A 23,675-nucleotide genomic window follows, 5' to 3' on the forward strand; every position below is an offset into this window, starting at 1 on the left:
GGGGGAAACAGTGACACCTACTGGTCAGGATGGTGCGACGTTTGCACTGCTCCTCCACCCCGCCCTGCTTCTTGCCGGACACGGTGAAGGGCGTCTCGAACACAAAGCGCCGGATGTTGTGGCTCCTCTCAAACTCGGTCTTCCTGTCCACCAGGTCCTTCTCCTCCAGAAACGGGGTGACGTGGGTCACTTGGATGTAGGCGTACTTGGAGTCCAGGTCTTTGGAGTTCACCTGCGTGAAGTCACAGTGTCAAAATTAGTGGAAAACATGGGAAATAAAATAAAACATTTTTTACACACATAAAAAAATGTGTACCTGTTAAAAACATTCTCATATTTCTGTTGTTGTGCTCTTTTAAACCTACGTAAACAGGAAATGGTGCTTGTGGTGATGGCTCAGATAGAGAACACTCAGATAAGAATAAGACTTGCTTCTGGAAAGCGAGTGGTATGCGACCAATCACAGCCCCGGAGATTACTAGCAGGGTTATCTTATAAACACTAACTAAATGATGAGTTTCTTCAGGCTAACTATTAAACGTGACAGGTCTGGAGAGAAAAACAGATACAGTATTATCATTTTGTCTTGAATGGTTTTCCTCTCTTTTCTCGCCAATTAGGAATACACTATCAGGTCCCTGGGGTAATATCCACTGTCGGATTTGAAGAGCACAGACAAGCGGGCGCTCTCCTCCGGAGCACGTGATGTCAGCTGTGGCTTCTTATCACGCTCCAGTTCAGAGTTGGAGGAAGGCGCTTCATGTGCAGTTCAACAGATGAACATGCAGACAGCCCATCAATCTGCAGGACCTCTTGGTGCATTACAAGAGGCTGTCATCACAGGGAGCGGAAACCCTCCCCTCCCTGGGCGATGCTAGAGCCAACTGTGTGTTGCTCTGTGGGGCTGTAGCCACAGGTTGGCATGGTTCCGGTTTTGATTGCGCACGGTTGGGCCCCATCCATTCACTAGAACAGTGCCTTAACAGGACGAGCCACTGGGCAGCCCCATGACGCAGAATAAGAATAGTATCATTATTGTGATTGTTATTATTATATTAATGAATTAATATTCATATGCCCTGGTAACCAGACACAGGAAACTCATACCTTTCCTGAGTCCTGGATCATCTTCACATTCTCCGCCCCAAATTTATCAGAGTACAGCTTGAGCAGCCTTTGGGAGATTTCTGAGAGGGGTGTGAATTTGGGCTCCTTGTAGATGTACTCTTTACCATCCTCATCCTCAAAGTAGCCCTGTGAGGAAAGCAGGAACACTGTGAGCTCAGTCAGACATAAGAATACTAAGTAGTGTCTGTGACGCACACACACACACAAATGCATTGTTTGTGAATGAGCATCTAATGATGCATGTAGTAGCCACTGAAAATACACACCGACAGTGGGGTGCAAAAATTTGGGCACTACAGGTCTAATGAATATCCAAGTGGCCAGAAGCAAATCTGAACTCTAAATGTAACAGTAAAACATGAGACCTTTCTGCTCATTTTAAAGCAAGATTGCTTTATATTTTCATTTTTTACAGTTTATAAATTCTAAAAAAAGGACAAGGGCCCTGTGTAAAAGATTGGGAAACCTTTCGGATTATTCTTTGTTGTTTTTTAAAAAGATCACTGCAAAAGAGCTGCAAAAAAGAGTAGCAGACACAAGTCTAGCTGTTTACAGGACAACAATACAACATACTTTAAACAACAAAGACCTACATGGCAGAGTTGCCAGAAAGAACGACCTCAACACAAAATTAAGTCTCTGAAGTATGCAAAAGAGAACACCTCCAGGATGAAGGCCACCACAGTCCCCAGAATATAATTGAGAATCTGTGGAGAGATCTCAAAAATTCCAAAAGCGAGAATTGAAAGCTGGCTACAGGAAGCGTGTGCAAGCTGTTATAGTTACCTGAGGAGTACTAACTGACAGGGTTACCAAACCCTTGCACAGGGCATTTTTCCTTTTTATATTGTTTTGAAACTGTGAAAAATGTAAATAAAAAGTAATCTTGCTTTAATTTGAAGAAATGTGTCAGGTTTATCGTTGTACCATATAGAGGTTAGGTTCACTTAGATATTCATTATTAAAGGCTTTTTGATCAGGCACGCTCAAATCTTGGCACACTACTGTATGCCACACTAAGGAAATCAAGAATGAGATAAATGTTTTAATTCTACACTTAGCTTCTGATATGCAGTAATGACACTCTATACTTCACAACAAGGTACAGAAACAGTATGTGTGTGAATGATGCCGAAGCTAACACAAAAAATGATAATGACACAAGACTGATAAACACCTGTGAAAATCTATTGCGGTAAGAAAGTTGAATAAAATACACATCTATGCGTGAGCACACACACACACACGCACACACGCACGCGCACACACGCACGCATACACGCACGCGCACACACGCACGCATGCACGCACGCACACACACACACACACACACACACGCGCACACACGCACACACGCACACACACATTCAAGGAGACAAAAGTTAGGGAGGGACTGTAGATTAAATATTAACATCTTTTAAAGATGTTAATAGGGAGAACATTGGACTTCACTGCTCTGGCAATAGAGATTTCAGAACTAGAAACAATACTTCCACGCACTCAATCTGATCTCTATAGCAAGTGTGACTGGACTAGGTGTAACCAGATGGGAATTGACCAAATATAGAACTGGTATGAACAGGCTACAGATGACCAGGAATACATGTGCAGTGGTCTGTTCAAATTGTTGATTGAAAAGAAGTTACCTCTACAGGCAACAAACTTCACCATGACCTGCTTCTATGAATTTTACTGCATACGTTTTATGTGCTGGAATTAACAGACTGACAAAAAAAACAAAAAAAAAACATATTGCATGTGTAAACATCGGCACCCAAGTTCTCAAGAACTGGTATAAATGGACTACATCTAGAACTGGTATAAATGGACTACAGGGGAGCAAGTGTAAAATTTGAAGGCGAGCATTTTTAAAAGTACTGTTCAAGTTTTTGTTTCAAGCATATTCATATCAACAATAGAAATAAGTGAATTATGAGGACACGCTACAGTGAACGGACATATGGGGGAGGGGGACAGCAGACAGGTGACTAATGGGTGGAGCTATCACCGGAGCTCACTGGTTCATTTTACCGTTGTGACTGTCTACCAATCAAAAGATTTCAAACAGAAAAAACAGAGTCATTGACAGCATGCGATAGCCCCACCAATTAGGAGCTTTGAAACAATTCAATATGACCTTGAAACAAGACTGTCAACAGACTATGACTCAACCAAAAAACTGGACTAGTGAAATGGATGATCTGGGACAGGGGGAGAGGGTTAACGGTAAGCACATTTACTGTAAGTCTGACAACACTGAGGAGGAGGAGGAGGAGGAGGAGGAGGAGGAGGAGGAGGAGGAGGATGAGAATCCCAGGAGCACTGGTGCATTATGTGCACTGCATCATTCATTTACCTCTCCATCTCTCTCACTGTCAGAAAACTGGTACTGCTACAGGGCCATGAACAATAAAAAAACAAAATCAAAGTTATTCCAAATATACTCAGAAAGCCCAAACCCAACAGGAGGTAAGTGGATTTCAGAGTGAGAAGCTCAGTTCGTATTTCTCAATACAACTGTGAAAACAAACCAAGGGAGCATGTTTGGGTGGCTGTAACACGCACTGCTGTTGGATAGGCCCAAATGTGACTGAAGTATGTCCAACCAAACACCTTCTCTTGGTTCCACGTCAAAATGATCAGTTTATTTTAAAAAAGAGCATACGAACATTGCTGCTGTTATATGCATGTTAGACACACAACATTAAATGGTAGCAGTATGGCTATATGTGAACAGATATCTTCTGAGATCTATTCATTGTGATGATTAAGAACAACAAGCCATGTCATACAAAGCCTACAGTGACAAACATTTTCAAGAGTTTTTGGATTCTAAAAATGGGCCACAGACAAAAGGAAACCATCACGACAAAACTAAAGTTGCAGATGAGACTCGGATATGGAGACTCGGCAGGCAGACAGATGAGGCTTTCACAGTAACATCAGAGAGACAAACTCAGCCGCCATTTTGTTTTATACTCAGCCACATGCATTGCTGTTTCACAGGAACAAGAAGCACAGGTGAAGCTGCAGAGGACAGTGAGAACACAAACTGCCCGTGTAAAGAGGTGCAGTGAGTGAGAAGCAGAAGAGCACACAGCACTCAAAGGGTTAATCTCACAGCACAACCTGCAGCTCAACTTACCGCTGCCTATAAGGTAGAGAAGAAAAAAAAAGCAGAGAGATTTAATTAAAATAAATCATAAAACTGTGGGTGAGGGGATGGGGGGTCCATGCTTTTAATAAAACCTATATCTGCTGCATTCATGCGCAAGGGAAAGCCCCTGAATACACAAAAGGAAAAAGGCGAACGCCCCTCTATAGCAGACCTTCCTTCAGCTTTGGTTTGGTTGGCATTCGTGAAAAGGCAGAAAAGCTGTGAAGCTATCTGAGAGAAAAGCTTCACACATTCACTGGCACTTCAGTATTACTGGTGAACACAGGGAGACAGAGAAAGCACTGGGGAGCTTAAACTCAGTGAAAGACGGGCGTCAAATGCTACCATTTCTCATCTGTGGAAAATGTTGGACTGAAACACTAAATGTGGCCCCGGCAGGCCACCGTTGGTAGGCTCACCTGGCCAAAGAACGCCACTCTGAAGTATGTTCCCAGAAGCCTCTTCCCCGTGTGCATGACCTCTGTGACCTTGCTGTAGGCACGGTGCAGTGTCTCGTACAGGTGGGCCAGTTTCTGCACAACACAAGCAGCAGGAAAAAGGGGCTGAACTCACTGTCGAGGGACTGCCCCCTTCTTTTCGGCTGGATTACTCAAACATGTGTTTCAGGCAATGCTGGACCGGGGATACCCATGTTGCAAAGGGAGATTCGTGAGCATTCATGGGTTTTGGAAATATACAGTGGTGTGAAAAAGTGTTTGCCCCCTTCCTGATTTCTTATTTTTTTTGCATGTTTGTCACACTTAAATGTTTAAGATCATCAAACAAATTTAAATATTAGACAAAGGCAACACAAGTAAACTCAAAATGCAGTTTTTAAATGAAGGTTTTTATTATTAAGGGAGAAGAAAAATCCAAACCTACATGGCTCTGTGTGAAAAAGTGATTGCCCCCTAAACCTAATAACTGGTTGGGCCACCCTCAACTGCAACTGCAATCAAGTTTGCGATAACTTGCAATGAGTCTCTTACAGCGCTGTGGAGGAATTTTGGCCCACTCATCTTTGCAGAATTGTTGTAATTCAGCCACATTGGAGGGTTTTCGAGCATGAACCGCCTTTTTAAGGTCATGCCACAGCATCTCAATAGGATTCAGGTCAGGACTTTGACTAGGCCACTCCAAAGTCTTCATTTCGTTTTTCTTCAGCCATTCAGAGGTGGACTTGCTGGTGTGTTTTGGATCATTGTCCTGCTGCAGAACCCAAGTTCGTTTCAGCTTGAGGTTACGAACAGATGGCCGGACATTCTCCTTCAGGATTTTTTGGTAGACAGCTAAATTCATGGTTCCATTTATCACAGCAAGTCTTCCAGGTCCTGAAGCAGCAAAACAGCCCCAGACCATCACACTACCACCACCATATTTTACTGTTGGTATGATGTTCTTTTTCTGAAATGCGGTGTTACTTTTACGCCAGATGTAATGGGACACACACCTTCCAAAAAGTTCAACTTTTGTCTTGTCAGACCACAGAGTATTTTCCCAAAAGTCTTTTGTGACCTCTTGGATGAGTCGTCGCTGCGCTCTTGGGGTAATTTTGGTTGGCCGGCCACTCCTGGGAAGGTTCACCACTGTTCCATGCTTTCGCCATTTGTGGATAATGGCTCTCACTGTGGTTCGCTGGAGTCCCAAAGCTTTAGAAATGGCTTTATAACCTTTTCCAGACTGATAGATCTCAATTACTTTCTTTCTCATTTGTTCCTGAATTTCTTTAGATCTTGGCATGATGTCTAGCTTTTGAGGATCATTTGGTCTACTTCACTTTGTCAGGCAGGTCCTATTTAAGTGATTTCTTGATTGAGAACAGCTGTGGCAGTAATCAGGCCTGGGTGTGGCTAGAGAAATTGAACACAGGTTTGGATTTTTTTTCTCCCTTAATAATAAAAACCTTCATTTAAAAACTGCATTTTGTGTTTACTTGTGTTGTCTTTGACTAATATTAAAATTTGTTTGATGATCTGAAACATTTAAGTGTGACAAACATGCAAAAAAAGAAGAAATCAGGAAGGGGGCAAACACTTTTTCACACCACTGTATTAGTTGAAAAGAAATTCTGATAAAAACTAAAAACATGTGAGGTATACTGTATATGAAACAAATTAAATAGACAAGACACATTTTCTTAAGTTGAGACACCATAAAATGTGTGAATGGAAGAGTAGGTTCTGTTAAGGTTCTTCTATCTTAACCCACTCGTACTTTGTGTGAACAGGACAGTGTGTTGTGTGGACAGAGGGATGCATGGTGTGAACAGGACAGTGTGTTGTGTGAACAGGACAGTGTGTTGTGTGAACAGATCTGTGTGTTGTGTGAACAGGCCAGTGTGTTGTGTGGACAGAGGGATGCGTGGTGTGAACAGAACAGTGTGTTGTGTGGACGGAGGGATGCATGGTGTGAACAGGACAGTGTGTTGTGTGAACAGATCCGTGTGTTGTGTGGACAGAGGGATGCGTGGTGTGAACAGATCCGTGTGTTGTGTGGACAGAGGGATGCGTGGTGAGAACAGAACAGTGTGTTGTGTGGACATAGGGATGCGTGGTGTGAACAGATCCGTGTGTTGTGTGGACAGAGGGATGCGTGGTGTGAACAGAACAGTGTGTTGTGTGGACAGAGGGATGCGTGGTGAGAACAGAACAGTGTGTTGTGTGGACATAGGGATGCGTGGTGTGAACAGATCCGTGTGTTGTGTGGACAGAGGGATGCGTGGTGTGAACAGAACAGTGTGTTGTGTGGACAGGACAGTGTGTTGTGTGAACAGAACAGTGTGTTGTGTGGACAGAGGGATGCGTGGTGTGAACAGAACAGATGGCGGTATGGCAGAGCACCTCAAAGTCGCGCCGTTTCTCATAAATGGGGATGATCAGCTTGTAGACGTCAGAGATGAGCTCGTAGCGCTCAGCTTTCCACAGGCCATCAGCACACTCCTCCAAAAGCTCGATCAGCACGTCCTGCACACACACACACACACACACACACACTGCTGTTACACATCCTGTGTACACACACAGACACACACACACTGCTGTTACACGTCCTGCACACACACAGACTGCTGTTACACGTCCTGCGCGCACACACACACACACACAGTTGTTACACGTCCTGCTTAAATTGTTTGCCTCTCACCAGTGTCTTTAGATAAAAACAGGAAAGCAGTGCATGCACCGTAGAGTTTCCAAAACATTCCCAGAGTGCGATTCCCTGGGACTTGCTTTTGTGAGGGGCGCACTCTTAGTTTGACAGCTGGAAACGAGACTCCTGATTAAGATCCAAAGCAGCCTCGTGGTTATCTGAGTGAAAAGTGCAGATTCTGCACCAGGGCCCTGCTCACACTGCAGGACACTCTCTGAGTGCAGTTGATAGGGGGAGATAAGCCGGCCCTGAGAACACATTTTACAGCATCAGAGCCATAACCACGGGAGCCGAGACGGCACTTCTGATGCGCTTTCCTTCTGTTGCCGCTGCAGATGACTGCTGTTCCTGCAAAATTTACAGGGAGCTCGTAAAACATTCAAGGCTCGCCAAAACTAACCTGCTATTTGTATTCCACTCCGCAGGTTTTATAGGCGATGATGACTAAATTAAATGAGGCATAAAAGGGGAAATGCATGAAGTAGCAGGCCTGTGTGGGATAATCTGTAACCGGCTTCTGTCCAGAGCTTCTGGGGACTTACTGTACATTCAGTCCCAGACAGAGAATGACAGAGGTGGGTCTGCCTCACCTGCTCCTATTAACATAGCTTAAATATCCTACCATCTGCCATCAGCAGACTACATATATCTACCGTTTTATTTGAGTGTTTATCTATATAATGTCCCTATTTTAGACAATGTTTCCCCTTGGTAACCTCCCCCTTTTCAGGTTGTTTCACAGGGCGACCCCCTCCCTTTCGCCCCTCTCTCCCGCCCACCTCGTTAAAGTGCACGTCCTCCATCCCAGCGTCCTCCATCATGGCCACCTCCTCGTCGATGTTGGGCGTGATGAGTCGGAAGGCCGAGCAGCCCTGTTTGAACATGGCTGCCATAGACGCAGGAGAAAGTTCAAATAAATATCGGAGAGAGTTGAGGGAGAAGGCTTATCAGTGTGTTAATGTGTGTACAAAATGCAGTACTGGCCGAACAGTATTGGCCTAGTCGTGTATTAATGTGTATGTATACACTGCTTGAAAATGCCTGAAATTACAGATTTAATATATGTAAATGTGTGGGAACACTAAGACATGATAGTCTCAACAACAACAAAAAGTTTAGGCAACAAATACGAGTTTGCCTTTTCCTGGACTTGCAAAAACAAGAAAAAAGATCATGATCTAGATCTAGATTCAGTCTAGATGCCGCATGCTTTGTATTTTAATAATTCCCCAGTAGAACTGCCCATATTTTAATTTTCATATATCTAACCTTCTCTGAACGTTTTAGACTAAACTTAATGCTGTCCACCAAACTAGCACTTCGGCCATAAGCTTGGATACTTTATTGGGTTCTGTTTTCAGGGACAAACACTGCCTCTTCTTGTTGTGAAAAGGACACAGGGGTCAGTGGTGGCCATTACATGTAGGATAATCCCATTCCCCAAGCTCTCTCAGCTCACTGGCCCTTGGCCATGGCCATAAGAGGAACCCTCCAGCATAAACTGTCTGATTGGAATCTAATGGCCGCAGAAAATGCCACTGATATCTATCGGAGCTTCACAGAACATCTTATCAGAGGACTGTAGGGTCGACCTTTGAACCCCAGGCAAACCCAACCAATCACAAGACTGTTAATCCGTCAATGTGGCAAAATATGCATCCGAAAAATTTGCTAAATCTCACTGCTATTAATACCTATTTTGGTCATAAACTAGGCCGATAACAGAATTCTCCTGTTTACCTGTTTTCAGAAAACTAGGAGAGCACAGACTATGGGCAGTGGATACAGAATTTGTTTGAGAAGACATTTCAGACTAAACACAAGCTAGTAATAATTATGATCATTATGATCTTTCTTCCTACCATATTAGTGTTTACACAGATAACATTTTAAAGCATTAAAAAGACAGCCAAATTCTGAAAAAACATGTGAGGTATACTGTATATGAAACAAAAATGAAATAAATAACTTCATATTTACAGCTGATACCAGCAGTGGTTTGGTGCAACAGAAAAGCCTCAAGTCTATGAGGAATGAAAAGGTTCAATGTACTTGGAAATGTGTTATAGACTCATCGAGTAAAAGCATAACAATAAAACATCTCATTGCACACACGTGCCCAGACGTTAGTACAGGACAGTGTGTGAGGCGGCATAGTGAGGAACAGTGACTGTGGCGCCCCCTTGTGGTGTACAGCTGCAGGTGGAGACGCACCTTTTCGCCGCAGGTATTCAGCCACCAGAGCCGCCACGTGGACATAGCACATCCCTGCCTGCAGGGGATAGGGAGAAACTCCTGTCAATCAAAGATCCGACAACCTACCCCGTGGAACACCTTCAGTCAAGCCCCACCCACCTGCCATCTTAATACATGCCAAGCTATTCTTCATGAATGCACCAAAATGTATTGCACAAATTTACATCTCCGAATATGACAGTAAGTAGCAGTGTAGGCACAAGAGGGAGTGTGAGGATACTATGCTATAAGTCACATTAGGATTTAAGTGATTTCTGAATACCAAAGCAGCAGTGGTCTGCGTAGTATACTTGATTTTCACTGTGTGTGGCAAATGGGCAGAACATTGATACTGTCACACAAGCCATATAATAAGATTCCTGGTATAAAGTTTTTATTTATTATTATGTATTGATGAAGTATGCCAGTATAGTTAAACATCTTCAGCTCGCCGCTAATCAAACTGCTCCATCGTTGTTGTTTGAAATTTGCAACAGGAAAGCAACTAACATTATACAGGTGACCATGATACCATAATACCACATCACCCGTCAACCAATCAATATCAGTGCTTTTTCGGGGACGTGGTCTGAAACCTTGGCGAAATGCCGCACAACTCCCATGCAGACAGGTTTGTTCGTACAGTATGAAACAGCCTGACTGACCTCAAACCTGTTTTTAGGTGCAGTATGAAACAGCCTGACTGACCTCAAACCTGTTTTTAGGTGCAGTATGAAACAGCCTGACTGACCTCGGACAGGTTTTTAGGTGCAGTATGAAACAGCCTGACTGACCTCAGACCTGTTTTTAGGTGCAGTATGAAACAGCCTGACTGACCTCGGACAGGTCCCCGTTCTTCACGTGGATGCGCGCCATGCTGTCCAGCCAGGTCTTGCGCAGTTCAGGGGTGCTGGCGTAGGACTTGGCCAGGCTGTACTGCAGGTCCACCAGCATCTCGGGGTCCCTCTCGTGCTCCTTCATCTGCTCCGTGGCCATCAGCACCGTGCGGATGCGCTTGGTCAGGTCCTTCACGTCCGACGGGAACGCCGTGTTCTGGGGGGAGGGTCGCAGGAGCCAAGCAGAGACATGGTGTGACTGCAGCCTCCAGCAATGTCTGGCGGGATGGGGGGCACTCCACAAAACCTCCACACCCATGAATTCCCACACGCTACTGAGATATTGACTGCTGAGGTTATACATGCTAAACACAGAACATAATTCTCTATTAAATATTTCTGTGCTAACTTTAGCTTAAGCAACTTAAACACCATTTTCTTTGACTCATGAATTTGAGAAAAGCAGTTGGCAAAAAAAAAGTTGCCAAAAGCCATGGCAGTAAATAGATACATACACAGTATAACGGGTGAATGCCATAGGTGCAATAGTGCATTAATGTGCATCATAAATACACACTTTGTTAGCCTTGCAGTAGAAGGAAATCAACATCATAAATTGGCTTAGAATTGCAATACTGTACATATAAATGGAAACTGCAGAGTCCCATTTCAAATGTCAGGGTGGCCTGTAGTGTAGTGGTTAAGGTAAATGACTGGGACAAACAAGGTCGGTGGTTCGATCCCCAGCGTAGCCACAACAGGAGGATTGTCTCCTGATAAGTCTAATCAACTGTATGTCGCTCTGGATAAGAGCGTCTGCCAAATGCCAATAATGTAATGTAATGTAAATGTTCGGTTCTTTCCTGCTTCAAGTCTGTGTAGAAACAAGATGGCACCTCGCACAGTGGTTTTTTTTTTTAAACAGTGCGAGTTCATTGCGGTTACCGTGGGAGACACCAGGGGGCAGCGTGCTCACCTTGATGGTCTTGTCGCTGTTTGCGCAGGTGTTGATGACGGAGAGAGACTGCTGGAACCGGGTCCCGCCGATCCCGATGACATCAGCGATCAGCTGACTGACGGCAATCACCACCTGGGGAAAAAGGGGGCGGAGACTTCAGGGGAATTCGGGCAGTGGGCCATCCTGAGCGGTGGGAACAGTTATCTGCACGGCCAAACCGCGGAGCCGTGGCTTCAATCCACACAACTGAGCTGAGGAACTGTGGCTTTAATCCGCACAGTACACGGCAGTGAGAGGGCAACAAGGCCATTATGAAGGCTCAATTTGAGTCCCAATTCGAATTGAGCTTCAATAATAATGCATTAAAGAATATAATAATGGAAACAATAATAATGATAATAGTTATTATTATTATAATATGGTAAATGGTAAATGGTTGGCATTTATATAGTGCTTTTATCCAAAGTGCTGTACAATTGATGGTCATTCACCCATTCATACACACACTCACACACCGACGGCGATTGGCTACCATGCAAGCTACCGACCAGCTTGTCAGGAGCATTTAGGGGCTAGGTGTCTTGCTCATAATAAGCGGTGAGCGGAGCTTGCGGACCTGCAGGTGCGTGCGGACGAAGGACTTGCGGCCGGTGTAGTCGAAGTTGCTCTTCATGAGGAAGTAGAGCAGGTGTGCAGCATCGCTGCGGATGGAGCTCAGCTTGGAGTTGCAGCACTTCAGGATCTCATAGCAGAACGAGGCGCACATATCTGCACGCCCCTCGAAGAACGTGCACGGGAACTGAGAGAGGGGGAGAGAGAGAGAGAGAGTTAGATTAACTTATACACATGTGTAAGGTTGTTTCCATATCCTGCAATGTAACTGCAGCGTTTGCCAAACAAACTTACATATTATACTGCATGTGACTGCTTTGGTAATGGCAGTGAAATGCACACTTAAGTGCTAAATTATCATGAGAAGCACCATGTTAAATCTCTCAAGCGTCTGAGAGTGAAGAGACCAAACTGCACTGAGGGTTATGGCGGTTAAAGTGGGCTGATCTGCCCCGGCCCGACCCACCTTGTAGATGAAGGTGCGCAGGGAGGTGAAGACCTGCTTGAGGGCAGCCTCTGATTGGTTGATCCTCAGGAAGCACAGGTGGACTGCGAACACCTTCTTCATCAGGGGGTTGTGACCGTGATCGGCACACAGCTGCGTCTGCAGGCACACAACTTCCTGTGAGAACCTTCCAGAAAGCAGATCCCCAAGCTCTCAAATTAGACTGTACAGAGTTCCCGGGGGAGGGGTGGGGGGGGAACATTCCAGTTAAACACAACAGCTATCCATCCAGACAGAGGTGTGGTCCCCACAAATACATCAAACACAATGATGAAAACAGACATGAAAGGTATGATTGGCAGTGATAACTCAGGTGAGTGTGTGCACAGCGATAGCCCTGGCTGGGGGACTGCACCTTAAAGCCCATGATGAAGATGCTGAGGGTGTCCAGTACTGTCAGACACACTTCAGTGGCGATGTTGGCCTCCAGCAGGGACTGGTTCAGCACGTCAGCCTCCGAGTGGGAGTAGGCTGCAAGAGACATGACACGCAGCTGTGAGGCCGCCGGCATGCTTATACCACTGCACACCTACACCAATCACACGCTTACACCACTGCACCAATCACTCGCTTATACCACTGCACCAATCACTCGCTTATACCACTGCACCAATCACACGCTTACACCACTGCACCAATCACACGCTTACACCACTGCACCAATCACACGCTTATACCACTGCACCAATCACACGCTTATACCACTGCACCAATCACACGCTTACACCACTGCACCAATCACACGCTTACACCACTGCACCAATCACACGCTTACACCACTGCACCAATCACACGCTTATACCACTGCACCAATCACTCGCTTATACCACTGCACCAATCACACGCTTATACCACTGCACCAATCACACGCTTACACCACTGCACCAATCACACGCTTATACCACTGCACCAATCACACGCTTATACCACTGCACCAATCACACGCTTATACCACTGCACCAATCACACGCTTACACCACTGCACACCTGCACCAAACACTCGCTTATACCACTGCACCAATCACAGGCTTACACCACTGCACCAATCACAGGCTTACACCACTGCACCAATCACACGCTTACACCACTGCACGCCTGCACCAATCACGCGCTTACTTGCTGCTTACCTGCACCAATCACACTCTTACTTGCTGCTTACCTGCACCAATCACACGCTTATGCGACTGCACCAATCACACGCTTACGCCACTGCACACCTGTACCAATCACATGCTTACACTTCTGCACACCTCCGCCAATCACACCTAAGCAAAAGGGCTTCAGGCCATTGCCACGTCTACAAACCTGCACCAATCACGCAAGCTTCTACACACCTCCACCAATCACATGCTTACACTTCTGCACACCTCCACCAATCACATGCTTACACTTCTGCACACCTCCGCCAATCACACCTAAGCAAAAGGGCTTCAGGCCATTGCCGGTCTGGAGGCCAGCTATCGGACACAATGCAACACAGGCAGCCATATTCAATAGCAACATAGCAAAAGGGACAACAAGTATGTAAAAAGAAGCTCACACTGGATTTAAAATAAATAGGTACAGAGGAATATTTAAAAGATGTAATATCTGAGTGCAGTGAAATGCAGTATTATCAGTCATGGACAGGGTTCAGAAGTTGGGGATGAGTGGGGAGGGTGTTTTCGGAGGGAAACATGCCCAGCTGAATCTTCATGCACTTGAATGGCACTGGATGCCATTGCTATGAATGCCATTTAACTTGAATGAGCTGATAACAGCTTGCAAGATGGCTGCCAACCTGGTACATTCTTACCATGGTCTACAGAAATTCCAAGAACACTTGAAACCTTTCTCACACTGAAAACACAGAGAAAGCCATTTTATTAAAGGTAAATTTACTTTAACCTATCGTCTGTCAGCCCTGAAAAGGTTTACTTGTTTTCAATAAAGTACAAACCATAAGATAACGCCGCAGCCTCTAGAAGTCGTGCAGTTGTGGTCTTGGCAAATGTGTGACCACCATCCTAGTGGCCACACACACACATGCACACACACACACACACACAGTGATGATACTGATGATTAGGAAAGGTGATGAGAGGAAAGAGGGGAACGTGAGATACAGGAGGAGGGGAAGGAGGCTGCACTCACTGTGGCTGACAGTGTACACGGTGTCCAGTGGCATTTTGGGACAGGAGAGTGGTGTGACTCACTGTTGCTGACGGTGTAAGAGGTGACCAGTGGGATTGAGAGGGGAGTCACTCACTGTGGCTGACGGTGTAAGAGGTGACCAGTGGGATTGAGAGGGGAGTCGCTCACTGTGGCTGACGGTGTAAGAGGTGACCAGTGGGATTGGGCGGGGCTGGAGAGTGGTGTGACTCACTGTGGCTGACGGTGTAAGAGGTGACCAGTGGGATTGGGCGGGGCAGGACAGGGGTGTGACTCACTGTGGCCGAACGTGTAAGAGGTGTCCAGGCTGCTGAGCTGCTGTAAGCGGGCGTGCATCATCCCTGCCCTGCTGCGGGACACAGGCAGCGTCTGAGACTTGCGCTCGTGTGTGCTTGGCCCCGCCCCCTCCTGGTGCCTAGCAACGGAACAGAGCAAAGAGGGGGGTTAGACAAGTGATGTCACTTAGCACCTCCACCCGTGAGAGAGAGAGATAATCAACACACTCACAATTTTTGTTTAATGTTGAATGCAGACATAAATAAGGTCATATGGAAACACTTGAACTATATGCCATAAAGCCCACATAACTGTCTCATTAATATTAAATAACCTCTCATAAACAGTCCAATGCCATATAAGCATCACATTGGACAAAAACAAACCGACAACCTCGGAGTTGGCAAGCCCAGATCGCTAACAATTATGCAGACTGTATCACTTACATTCTTTTCACAGAGGGACAATTTACGATTTACATTTTTTGGAGAAGCCATTAGTTTACTGATGCAATTGGTCTTTGGCCAACAGCAGTGCCTCAAACCCACAACTTTAAAACGACTAGTTCCTTAACCATTATTTTGGCTGCATATAACATTGGCTATAATATTTAAGCTGTCATACACTGTCATGACTGGCTATGAAGTGTGTTATTTCACACTTTGGTTTTATGGCATATGGTCCAGGTACAGAGTTACCAATTACATCCACATTTGAACATTAATTCCATATGACCTCACTGTCTGGCTTAAGGTTGGACATTACACGCTTGCAGACACAGCAGCAGGCATGCACATGCAGTATCTGACCACACAAGGCAGTGGAGTCTCAACTATACTGAGTGACTGACAGACTCACACTGAAGTTAAACCAGAGGTGGAAATGTGTGTTGAGGTGTTACGGAGTGACCAAGCAGGACACAAGGGAGACACTGCATGCTTTCAGTGAGGGCGGGGGCAAAGGCAAGAGCACCCCAAGCCTTACCCAATCAGGAGAGGGCAGGAGCCATGTGATTTATTGTGTTACATTTGAAAGCATTTAAGCGCAAAGAAACAGAGAAAGTGAAGGGGGGTTAGAGAGAGAAGAGACCCAGAGCCCAGTGTACCAGAGAGGGGGAGAGAGAGAGAGAAAGAGAGAGTGTGTGTGTGTGTGTGTGTGTGTGTGTGAGTATACGTGTGTTTGTAAAGACTTTTGTGTCTGTGTATGTGTCCATATGTGTATGTGTAACAGGTCTGTATGTACTGTGGGTGAGTGTATGTGTGGAGCTGCCTGAATATGTGTCTGTGGCTGTATGAACATACAGTACATACATGACTGTGTGCGTGAGACTTGTGTGAGAGTATACTGTATATGCCTGTGTGTGCATATATATGTACATTATCTACAGTGCAGTGTTAACAGAAGTACATTAAATAGTAGATTAAACCAAACAACAACATCAGCAGTTACACAGAACAATGATGGAAGAATACAGTAAAAATACAGTGCAATTGACTTATTTGGGGACATTTCATTTCAATATGTAATTTCATTGATACACAACTTTGAAATTACTTTTCAGTCATAAGAAATCAAAAACGTACGTAAACAGCAATTGCAAGGTAATATTTATGGAGAACATTACAGGTGGCATAAATGCTTTGTAAAGAATATAGTAAAGTATGGAAATAAAACAATGCATCAGTAAAACAAATACATACAATTTCTACATGTCTTATACATCCTGTTTGGTGGTGTACATTACAGGGTATTAGTAAATAGTCCCAAACACTTTCATGAGGCAAAATAATTTGTTCAAAGAGCGCTATTATAATTGCATGTGCTGTTTATTGATATTTTGAACAATACTATTACAGAATACATATTTGGGACCACATAGTATCTCCATGTCACCTTATCAGCTGTAAGCTTGTGCTACTTAAGGTGATATTTCTCTACTTCCTTAGTGATTTTTCAGTTCCTCTGACACTATCTACATAACTCAACATTAGGTTAAGGACTTTCTGTGCACAGGTGGACAGGTTACTGAGGCCACTGAAACACACGCCACAGCTCAAACCCACAACCCCAGAAGACTCAGAAGCTATGTTCCTTTACCGTTATGCTTCACTGTCACCCCCATAAAACAGACACTATTACTGCATACGACCAAGTCACAAAGCATATTGCACAGGTGTAGCTCATATTGAGATACTGTACAGTATCAAAAATAAAACATTTTAGTTATGCTTCTAACACACTGACCGCATCAGAAAGACTTAAAAAGTTACCTTGCAATGTAACGCTTCCCCATGTACCTGAACTGGTGGAGACACACTCTGCAGGAACACAAAGAAGATCACAAACAAGTCATTTTTAAACTGTGGACATACCGTACACAGGTCTGATTCTGTCTTAAAGTTTTAAATGTGCATGTTGTTCAGGCAACCATAAATTTCTACTCTTTTCAGGCTACAGGCTAAGAGCTAACAGCTAAAAACAGTAGGCTATAAACTAAGAGATTAGGGCTAATGGCTAAGGCCTGACAGCAGAGGCCTCTCTGGATTAAGCCCTGGATAAAGCTCTCAGGCCAAGCTGCTGGCTGTGCCTGGTGCCTCCAGTGATGTCAGTGTGAGAATGGCACCTGGAAGTGAGGACTTACTCTACGAGCGTGAAGAAATCCATCAGCTCTGCAGAGCTGGCCTTGTTCCAGTAGGTGAACAGCGCATCTACGAGGGAAAGATAGAGGGAGAGAGTGTGAGTGAGAGAGAGAGAGAGAGATTCAGACACACACAACCACATTCACAAACAAACACACAGGAGGGCAGGAGAAAAAGACTCACTTCATGCTGTACCGCACATTAAGAAAGAACACCATTGAGAACAAAGTGGCACACCCTTCTGACAAATCTGATCTAATAAAATGGATTCTGACTGAACCTAGAAGGGAAACTCAATATGAACATTTAAGTTACGTGTGGTGTGAGGTGTGGTGTGAGGTGTGGTGTGAGGTGTGGGATGAGGGGGCGTGTGAGGAGGAGCAAGGTGGCGGGTGGTAGGATGAGGAGGTGGGGTGAGGTGTTGGGTGAGGAGGTGGTATGAGGTGTGGGATGAGGAGGCGTGTGAGTTGTGGGGTGAGAAGGCGTGTGAGGAGGCGTGTGAGGTGTGGGGTGAGGAGGCGTGTGAGGAGGAGCAAGGTGGTGGGTGGTAGGATGAGGAGGTGGGGTGAGGTGTTGGGTGAGGAGGTGGTGTGAGGTGTGGGATGAGGAGGCGTGTGAGTTGTGGGTTGAGGTGTGGTGTGAGGTGTGTGAGGTGTGGGATGAGGAAGCGTGTGAGGTGTGGGGTGAGGAGGCGTGTGAGGAGGAGCAAGGTGGTGGGTGGTAGGATGAGGAGGTGGGGTGAGGTGTGGTGTGAGGAGGTGTGTGAGGTGTGGGATGAGGAAGCGTGTGAGGTGTGGGGTGAGGAGGCGTGTGAGGTGTGGGGTGAGGAGGCGTGTGAGGAGGAGCAAGGTGGCGGGTGCTGGTCGCAGCCTACCTTCAGACATGCTCTTGAGCACGTGCAGGAAGCACATGAGCAGGCTCTTGATCTCGGCCTGCTCCAGTTTGTCACAGCGCAGGAAGCTGCTCCCCAGGGCTGAGGCAGGCTGGTTCTGGAGGACGGGGTACAGGATGGACCGCTCAGAATCAGGGCATGACAGAGAGAAAGGCGCTCCCCATAACAAATGCCTACTCCTTCAGTGAGCGCTAAGGAGGTGCTATCTCCCCTGAATCAAAGCTGATCTAAAAATAATAATAATAATAATGATAATTATAATAATACCTGGCTCTCATACAGGACACTCAAATTGCTTCCCTGAAACAGAGCAGCAGATAGAATTACTGGAAAGTCAAAATATTCCACTCAGACAAAAGTCCCTCTCATACACTAGCTATAGTTTATACCATTTAGACTGATTAGAGAGAGATGAATGAGAGACTAATGAGAGACTAATATCAATCACAGATGGGATGCACTGATGTCTAACACCATGCCTGTGAAACTACGTGTTAAATAAGAGCCTAAAATACACACACAAGCAGCGTAAAGTATATATAGGTACATATAAGATGGAGGATAGCACGTTTACCTTCCATTGCAGTGACAATTAAAGCATACTGTATACTGTATATGCACCACAAACCCTCCCAGCCTGTCCAGAGCGGGCTAGCAGGCTAGCAGGCTAGCAGGCCTGTGTGGCCCAGGACAGGCATGAAACACCCAGAGAGAATGAGGCTACATTGTGTCTACAGGAAAATCTGATTGTAATCCCCCCAAGCCAAACTGAAACAGGAAAGCACAGCGAAATACCCACAGCCATCATACTGAAAACTCAAGATTAGCAGGGATCGGCTGCTGATCTTGGTGGCAGGTATTAGCATCAGTCATCAGTCATCACTCTGCAGTCTGTTCTCAGGGGAACTCTCTCATGCGTGACCCATGTTCGGCCTAACGAGCAGGGATATTTATTGAATACTTTATTTATAGATTTTTATATAAATATACAAATATTTTATGTAATTAATGTTTATGTTATGTTAGAATCAAAAAGGTAATCTGTCAAGCATCCTAATGATACTTGTAACCAGAGTGCACATTTCAATTTCTCACATGGTTTGAGCCTAACATCTCCAATAACACGTGCATTTCCAATAACTGCACTAACATGTGTCAAACACACACACAAAAGACAGAGCTTGTGTATCTACAAGAAGAAAAAAACAAACACTGCAGAAACCAAAAAAGAAGTATTTTCGTCTTACATGGAAACCTAAGATCTTATTTCTTTTACTTTTTTGCTAAATAAGACAAACATATTGCCAATGAGGTAAGAGACTTGACTCATTTAATTTGCAAATGGGGTAGGAAAATTTTCAAGATATGATTTGTCAAGCCGTGACTTAACTTAACAGAAACTTAAAACAAGCTAATATTTTCTACTTGAGACAAAAAAACTTAAGTCTCATTTTAAGACTAAAACACTTAAGACAGTCATTTTGTGCTGTGAACAGACGTTGAACACACATTTTAACAACATTGTAGCACTTTATGACCAGACACTAAAACTAAAAACCAATTGTAAAATCAGCTTTGTGTTAAATTTTGGAAATTATGGACACATTTCCTGAGGACATCCCCAGAATGAGCTGAGAGAGAGCGAGAGAGCAGGAGGAACAGCGGAGGAGGGGGCATGGGCGGGGAGAGACATGCCCCCTGAGGAGAGCACTGCTGAGCTCTTCCCTCCTCACACTGAGCAGAAGTGAGCCCATGAAGCCAGACGTGCTGATTCATGGTGGCCAGAGCGGCACCAGCCAATCACAGGCCCCACCGGGGCGATGGAGCCTCAGCACAGCCAATCACACGCGCCCTCTCCCAGACCGTGGGTACAGGGGCAGAGAGGGGACAGAAAGCACGCTGCTGTACTTGTAGTGCCAGGCTGGCGGGCGGGGCCCTCCCTGGCAGAGAGCTCCCTGAGGCTGCGAGCAGAGAGAGGTCCAGGGTCATGCGCTTGGTGCGGGCGGTGGGCGGGGTGTCTTCCGGTTCAGAAAAGAAGCAGAGCACGTGGGCCGAGTGTCTCCGGGCAAACCTGGCTCTCTGAGTGCGGTGGTGAGGACAGGCCAGAGCGGGGTTAATGGTGGTTAGGGTGTGGAGAGGGGTTAGAGGAGAAGGGCTCACCACCCTGTCTCCGCTGTAACCACAGGGGCAGGACAAAGACGTGCAGCCCTGCTGTTCAACACCCACTCACTTAGCGGTGCAGCGCTGGGCAGTGAAAGGCCTGGTCACGATAAACTCTTATACGCTTATTAGACACACACTTAAGATACATGCCTCCTTTTGCAAAAAGCAATGGAATTCAACCTTTTTAATAACATTTCAGTTATTGGAAAACCAGTAATGTTGAATGATTAATAAATAAATAAATAAATAAATAAATAAGAGGAAATGACATCACAGCCCCTGAAGTCGTACACCGTCACCAGCCTTTATCCAATGGTGTCCTCTGTGAGTCTCTCACACTGCGGAGAACACTGGGAATGTAGAACCGTGCCCTGCAGAGGCACTTCTGGTTTGACTGTGGCAGGTCAGTGGGAGTGCAGGGGTCAGGGGTCAGGGGTCAGGGGCAGTACCTTATCCAGGGAGTTGGCCTTTTCGCTGCTCCTCTCTGCGAGGCTGTTCCCCGAGTCAGTGCTGATGAGGGAGCCGCGGGAGTCAGTGTGGCGCACAGAGTTAATGTTGGGAGTGGAGGAGGAGTGAGGAGAGCCTGCAGGAGGGACACAGTGTGAGATACACACACACACCCACGTGCAAGCACACACACACACACTTACACACACACATTTAGGAGGATTTCTCACACACCTGTGGCTCCAAACACATCCTTATGCAGGCTGCTGTTCTCCAGGCCGCTTCCTGCTTTCTGTGGGGTCACCATGGCACTGGAGAGGATGGAGTCCTCTCTCCCATTCTGAGCCCCACAAGGGGAGAGAAACACCATGAGCTGAATGCTTCACTGCTGTATTTCTACACATGGCCACTAGGGGGCCAATCTTACACTGTCAGAATGGGTTCAGGTATAATTCCACACATGGCCACTAGGGGTCAGCCTTACATTGCTGGACAAGCTGATGGGGAAAAGGGAGACCTCCCTCACATTGAGCCGATGGACGTTCTCCTGCAGCAGGCCGAAGAGAGGCAGGTACAGGGTGGCTAGCCTGGCCTGCTGGCTCTGGGAAACAATAAACAATAAAACACCATCACAATATGCCGTAATTAACACATCCCCCTGCGCCGGGTATGACAGTGGGGTGCAGTGTGTGACAGTACGGGGGCTCTACCTTGGAGGCGTAGCGCTCGTCGAAGGTGTGCTTAATCATCAGGTTCTTCAGCACCTGGATGGAGATCTGCCGGACCTCCCGGAGCTCCTGCAGGGCCCCGCCCACCTCCCTCATCAGCAGCCCCACCAGGAAGTGGTTCTTACAGAAGTCATCTGTCAGCGAGTAGTCCAGCTGCAGATCTGAGAGAGAGATAGAGAGTGTGTGTGAGAGAGAGAGAGAGAGAGAGAGAGAGAGACAGAGAGATAGAGAGTGTGTGTGTGTGTGTGTGTGTGTGTGTGTGTGAAAGAGAGAGAGAGAGAGAGAGAGAGAGAGAGAGAGTCAGGGTGCCGCACCTCCTCACTGCTCCTCCTCAGGGTGTGCTCCCCATTCCACGCACTCGACTGAGTTCATAATTATCCTCAACTGAATTTCTGAGTACTTTGATTACTCTATGGCTGTAAAGTACTATACCAAGGGTGTCAAACTCCAGCCCTGGAGGGCCATGGTGTCTGCTGGTTTTTGGTGTGTTTCAGCTAAAGAGTCCACACACCTTATTCTCAAGGCCTTAATTGGGTGCTGATTGAACCACGAACACCTGCAGATACTGCGGCCCTCCAGGACTGGAGTCGGACACCCCTCTACTATACTGTAGCACTACTTGATCTCGTCTTCTCTAGATTTACCCAACAGTCTTACGATGCCATAGCAGAACTCCACTGCTATACACTAACCTACCCTGACAATGTGCATATTGTACTAAAGCACTACTCCACTGTGAGGTCTACAAGAGCATGTAGAGCTGGGTTTGATCGTGAAACGTTTAAATTGCTGAACTAAAACCCATCTCAGGGTTAATAAAACAGATAACTGAGATATCTGTTCATACTGTCTCCTTGGAAAGGAGTGAACACGAGAACAAACTGAAAATCATGAACAACCCAAGCTTTCAAAAGCTTTGAAACTCAACCTTCTATGAAAAGGCTGTGTCTTTCAGTTCGCATTTAACACAAGGACCTCAACACCTAAAAACAATCTAAGACTGGCCATCATTCTGCATGTGCGTAGAACGGTCAGCTTCTGTCCTGAGTCTGGAGGGTTACCCCTGCTTGTAAAATGACACTATGGGATCAGCCTGTGCTGTATAATGTGTGTTCATGTCAGAACTGCACTGAAATGCAGCCTAAAATCGGTAAAGAATTTGCTTTAATCTGTGTTCATCTGAAATGATTAGGCGGAGGGATTAAACGGCGCACAAGTGCAGTCATTGTGCGGTGTGGCATTACAGCCGACTCCACAGGGCAGACAAAACAAAACTTAAACCCGACTCCGATTAGTGGACGGCTGGAATGAACATTTGATGAATGATCGTGACATGTGATCTGAACAGCGCACAAGGCAGCACAAAAGAGGAAAAAGTGTAAGAACTAAAAAAAGCAACAGAATCTCACTCAAACACGGCAAACATAAGCCAAGCATTGATTATGATTTTGCTAAAATGTGAAACGTGAATACGGCAGATAGACAAAACGGCACACAGCATTTGGAGCAAGTAAAACACAGATCCAATCACAGCACCTCGGGGAAAGGCCTCTGAAATAGCACTGATAGCCACACACCCTGCCCACCTCAGACGGGCTGCAACTGCTTTCAGTTCAAATCAAAAAAGTGCAAAAATCCACTGAGAAAATAGCTTCTTTCATTCACAATGCTCCATCAGAACTGCTCAACAAAATACTACACCCCAGGGGGACTATCGTGTACGTCTCCAGTAACATGTGACTGGCAGGATGAAAATATTTTTAATCTTATCTTAATTAGCAGATTATCTTTTCCTCAGAAA

General features: G+C 45.7%; 1 protein-coding gene across 7 annotated transcripts in view; it reads right to left on the minus strand.

Moving 5' to 3' along the window:
* The window catches only part of LOC133116561 (dedicator of cytokinesis protein 9-like), a 98,271-nt gene that overhangs the window by 3,768 nt on the left and 70,828 nt on the right, over positions 1-23,675 (minus strand). For 3 of the 7 annotated variants that reach the window (XM_061226249.1, XM_061226251.1, XM_061226250.1), the window contains exons 31-51: positions 21,857-22,035; positions 21,631-21,747; positions 21,381-21,486; positions 21,149-21,282; positions 20,445-20,615; positions 18,804-18,836; positions 18,519-18,633; positions 17,647-17,713; positions 17,276-17,323; positions 15,008-15,144; positions 12,934-13,049; positions 12,540-12,677; positions 12,078-12,260; positions 11,480-11,593; positions 10,505-10,720; positions 9,647-9,704; positions 8,212-8,318; positions 7,126-7,248; positions 4,705-4,818; positions 1,108-1,254; positions 22-232 (exon numbers count right to left, since the gene is read on the minus strand). In XM_061226249.1, coding sequence (XP_061082233.1) covers positions 22-232; positions 1,108-1,254; positions 4,705-4,818; positions 7,126-7,248; positions 8,212-8,318; positions 9,647-9,704; positions 10,505-10,720; positions 11,480-11,593; positions 12,078-12,260; positions 12,540-12,677; positions 12,934-13,049; positions 15,008-15,144; positions 17,276-17,323; positions 17,647-17,713; positions 18,519-18,633; positions 18,804-18,836; positions 20,445-20,615; positions 21,149-21,282; positions 21,381-21,486; positions 21,631-21,747; positions 21,857-22,035 — 2,634 coding nt within the window. Of the gene's footprint in view, positions 1-21; positions 233-1,107; positions 1,255-4,704; positions 4,819-7,125; positions 7,249-8,211; positions 8,319-9,646; positions 9,705-10,504; positions 10,721-11,479; positions 11,594-12,077; positions 12,261-12,539; positions 12,678-12,933; positions 13,050-15,007; positions 15,145-17,275; positions 17,324-17,646; positions 17,714-18,518; positions 18,634-18,803; positions 18,837-18,864; positions 20,616-21,148; positions 21,283-21,380; positions 21,487-21,630; positions 21,748-21,856; positions 22,036-23,675 lie in introns of those variants that run through there. The other 4 variants (XM_061226253.1, XM_061226255.1, XM_061226252.1 and 1 more) reach the window with 3 other exon arrangements.

This window comes from Conger conger, chromosome 17 (genome assembly GCF_963514075.1).
Source record: "Conger conger chromosome 17, fConCon1.1, whole genome shotgun sequence".
Taxonomy (NCBI): domain Eukaryota; kingdom Metazoa; phylum Chordata; class Actinopteri; order Anguilliformes; family Congridae; genus Conger; species Conger conger.